The sequence below is a fragment of the Umbelopsis ramanniana genome (assembly GCF_025399195.1).
Source record: "Umbelopsis ramanniana AG unplaced genomic scaffold K450scaffold_42, whole genome shotgun sequence".
NCBI classification, from domain to species: Eukaryota; Fungi; Mucoromycota; class Umbelopsidomycetes; order Umbelopsidales; family Umbelopsidaceae; genus Umbelopsis; species Umbelopsis ramanniana.
The window spans coordinates 213,714-217,784 of NW_026252128.1; the positions used below are offsets into that span (position 1 = coordinate 213,714).

The 4,071-nt window shown below is 43.0% G+C and overlaps 1 protein-coding gene across 1 annotated transcript; it reads left to right on the forward strand.

The window, feature by feature from the left end:
- Positions 1-607: 607 nt before the first annotated feature.
- K450DRAFT_266217 (uncharacterized protein) lies at positions 608-1,713 on the forward strand (the record flags this gene model as incomplete). Its single annotated transcript, XM_051592806.1, has 3 exons — positions 608-673; positions 779-1,391; positions 1,451-1,713. 3 exons carry the CDS (start codon positions 608-610, stop codon positions 1,711-1,713), a joined length of 942 nt encoding a protein of 313 aa, XP_051443126.1.
- Positions 1,714-4,071: the final 2,358 nt, after the last annotated feature.

The window sequence follows — 4,071 nt, forward strand, 5'->3', positions numbered from 1 at the left end:
TAATCCACCATATTAGTTATACAATGAGATGCTCAAGAAGTATCCATAAGGCCTGTACCTTATATTTCGAAAAGGGTTAGGTTAATACGTTTTTTTTCTTTGGAGTCGACACCGAGGAATCAGGTTAGTGTGATGATTTAAGATAGAGCAAAACGTATACCAGTAAAGGTAGATCGGCGGCACTGCAAGTGGCATTTAATCGGTTTGAGCTTGGAGATGAAATGAGGCAAGAGCTACTATAATGATGGTATCTGAAAAGTTCTTAGTAGAGTAAAACGATCGCAGGATATAGCATTGAGCTTGTTTTACAGGTTATCATCAACTTGTTCCAGAGCTAATATTACTAGCTTTTAAAAAATGGTCCTTTGAAAGTGGTTTCCTTTTCTTAGTTTAACAAGTTGACAGAAATATACACTAGATTGTACTGACGGTAATTATAAGACAATAGAAATTCGTTATAGGATGGTTTTGTTGCTGTCCAAAACCCTAGTCCCCGCCTTTAAAACACCGCTCTAAGCCTCAATATGACTTGTTCCAGGGACGGCAACTTTTCAATATAGTACCATCTTTTTGCTTCTCAGAAGTAACGTTTCCTCCTAGCGTTCCAATGGCCGCGGGAACTCGGCTGTTTCTATTGAGGAACAACAAATCTCTACTCGTTGCCAGTGCCACAGTACTTTCTATACTTTTGCTCTTCATCTTGACACCTCGGCGAGATTACACATGTCACACAATCATTCCAATTCATGAGACTGCCGAGCATTTTTCGACAAAGCAGCAACCTCTAACATTTTCAAATCTCAACAATATTGTGGCCACTGGAAATGCCCGTCAAAACAGAGAGCATGTGCTTATATTGACCCCTCTGAAGAATGCCGAACCGTATTTGCCACGATACTTTGAGCTCATTGGAGCTCTAACTTACCCAAAAGAGCTCATATCTATGGCATTTTTAGTATCTGATACAACAGATAAGACAATAGAAAATTTGAAGCAGTATGCGAACTCGAGCTCACAATCGGATCAACCCTATCATAGCATCAACATCTATGAAAAAGATTTTAATTTTATAATGCCAGAAGGTGATCGACATCAGTTTGAAGTTCAAGCTCAACGGCGAAAGTTCATGGCAAGATCTCGCAACTATCTTTTGACTGCCGCCCTTAAAAACGAACATGTTTGGGTCCTATGGCTGGATGTCGACGTTGTAGAGTACCCTGCTACAGTTTTGGATGATTTAACGTCTTTGGACGTTGACGTCGTAGTTCCCAATTGCCTTTTAAAGACGGATGATGGTTCTTTCTGGGGATACGACAAAAATAATTGGCAAGAAACAGAGGAGAGCATCAATATGCAGAAAAGTCTCGATGAAGATGATGTGCTTGTGGAAGGTAAGCTAATTTCTACATATGCAATTTCAAGGCATTCTCTAACTTGAGTAATCGAGCAGGATATGAAGAACTTGATACTCGTAGAATTTACCTCACTGACTTCCCTACACATGGTGATAAACTTCATACAATACCACTGGACGGTGTTGGCGCCACTTTCACGCTTGTCAAAGCCATAGTTCACCGAGCAGGTGCAAATTTTCCTGCGTTTACGTTTCAACATGAGGTTGAAACAGAAGGCTTTGCTAAGATGGCAAGAGCCGTAGGATTTAGTGTCTTTGGCCTTCCAGCTTATCTAATATACCACATAAATAATAGTTAGATTGATCTCCTCTTGCCGGTATTTCTCGGTACTACAAATATATTAAATCACTTTATGACTCCAATCCTTCATATACTTAATCAGTGAGCGAAACGGGGATAATAGAGGCTATTTTATTTACTGCCCTACGTTCGAGTCGATGCCAAATGTGTTGTACTGCTTGGTCGAATTGTTGTCTACTTCAGATTCAACGCGAGTGGCATTCAGAGCTCAGCAGAGGTAGAGACAACTGACCATAGGCAAATCAAGTGCATCCCATGAGATATCAATATCGTCTATTTTCACTATTGGACCATCAAAGGCGAATCTCACCAATGGTCGTCAACCCGATTTAAATGCCTTGAAACAATTAACAAAAGTCCATTTGCGCTTGAAATTTGCCTTCTTCAGCTCAACGGCAGACCGCCACATGTAATGCCAAAGAAGCATTTGAGAACAAAAGCGTACTACACAATTCGCTTTCCGTATAACTGAAGAAATCAAAATCGTCAACTTGTCAAGCAAAGTATTTCATGTGTTTCATTCAGCTAGGGATGTAGTCGCGGCTGTAGTAAACTACCAAGACCCATTCGATTAGAATTTTTTTATTTCTTTTCTTTCTTTCCGTGTAGTTGTTATCATCAGGAAACGCAATGGCGGTCACGGCACCATCAAGTATAAGCTGTGGTTCTACCAGAGATACGGAAATACGGAGGCGGTCAATGTGGACTATGTTTGGAAGTATTAAAAATTTGTTCGAAGTGCGTTGAAGATGGCTTCGAGGGCATCTTCAACTGAGTTGTTGGAGGTGGGCATGGTGGAAAAGTCAAAGACAATTGCACCAGGATTGACGCTTCTGTAGATAAAGCCATTTTTGGCGACCACAGTAGCCAAAGGGTTGGTTGGAGCTTTGAATAAATTCTTGGTAACAGATGAAGCATATGAGGCTCTCATTGCGAGGGCCTTAGTTGGTGAAGGGTTGGTAGTTGTTGTTGGCCGGCTTTATCCGCGCCTTGCCTGTCGAGTTCACTGTTGGGGAACAACTTTTTTGGTTGTGTTCATGGTGAAACCTTTGAAGAGGATATAAGTGGTCCCCTTGTCGAAGGCCTCTACCTTGTTCAAAAGCTTCTCCTAACCATCCATTGATGGACACGGACACTTTTGTCTCGTAGAAAAGACTGGTAATTGTACTGATCATCTGTTGTGGGAATCCAAAAGTTTGGAGAACTTTTTGGAGGTACCTAGGGTGTACTCGGTCATAGGCCTTATCTTGGTCCATGAAAGCTCCAATCACTGCGTTTTCTGGGTCATTTTCTTGCATACGACACATGGTGGCACCTATTGTCCATCCGTTGTCTGATATGAGTCGATCCTTGATGAACCCTGTCTGATATTGCGTAATCATTCTGGGTAAATGATTCCGTAGTCGGTTAGATATCATTTTAGTGAACAATTTTGCATCCGTCTCAGTTGTGATTGCCTTCAGTTCATGATTGTTGAAAGTGATGCCTTGCTCTGTCGCTGTTTTGCGAAGTGCGGAGGCAACACTGGGGTCGAAAAGGATTTCGAATGGCAGCTCCTTTGGCGCCAATCTAGCGATATCCACGTATGGTTGCAGGCGTGTATTTTTCGAAGATTGCCAATAAGGCGTCCTCTACGACATCCTGGGTGGTCGGTAGATGCGATAGGTCGAAAACAACTGCTCCGGAGTTGATGCTTCGGAACAGTGAGCCGGTGCTGGTGATAGCAGTTTTCAGTGTATTGGTGGGCGATTTGAAGAGGTTTTTGGTGACAGAGTTGGTATACGGTAGGCGCCCAGAGGGTGCCTTCTCAGGAGAGGTAGCGGGAGTGGGTAGTTGTTGTTGCTCGGGGTTGTCAGGTCCTCCAAGAGGAGACTGACTTTTCGCATGTGAACTTTTAGAAGTGGTCATGGAAGAAATCGTTTTCTGGCTTGGTGGTGTCTCTGCATGCTGTCGACCACTTTTCCGACGGCCTGCTTCATATGCACCTTGGATGTCGTAAGTGGGTATCCCAGGTACATAGGACATGAGTCCGACTTTTCATCAAACCATTTGATGGTGGGAAAGCGTTCCCGCCATGGATCACTGGATCCATACATTGATATGCCTTCTGTCTTGCTAACATTGAGTTTTGCGTTGCTTCCAGCAGCGTAATCATTGTAAACCTCTAAGAGTTTGGAAAACTCCCAAAAATCATTGATGACCACCAGAATATCATCGGCATACGCCAGGTATGAGACTTTTTCCGTCAGCGGGACTTGAAAGCCATGAAGATTGTGGAGCAGTCCACGGAGCAGTGGTTCAATCATCAGGTTGAATAGCAAAGGTGATAGGGAATCTCCTTGACGAAGTCCTCGGC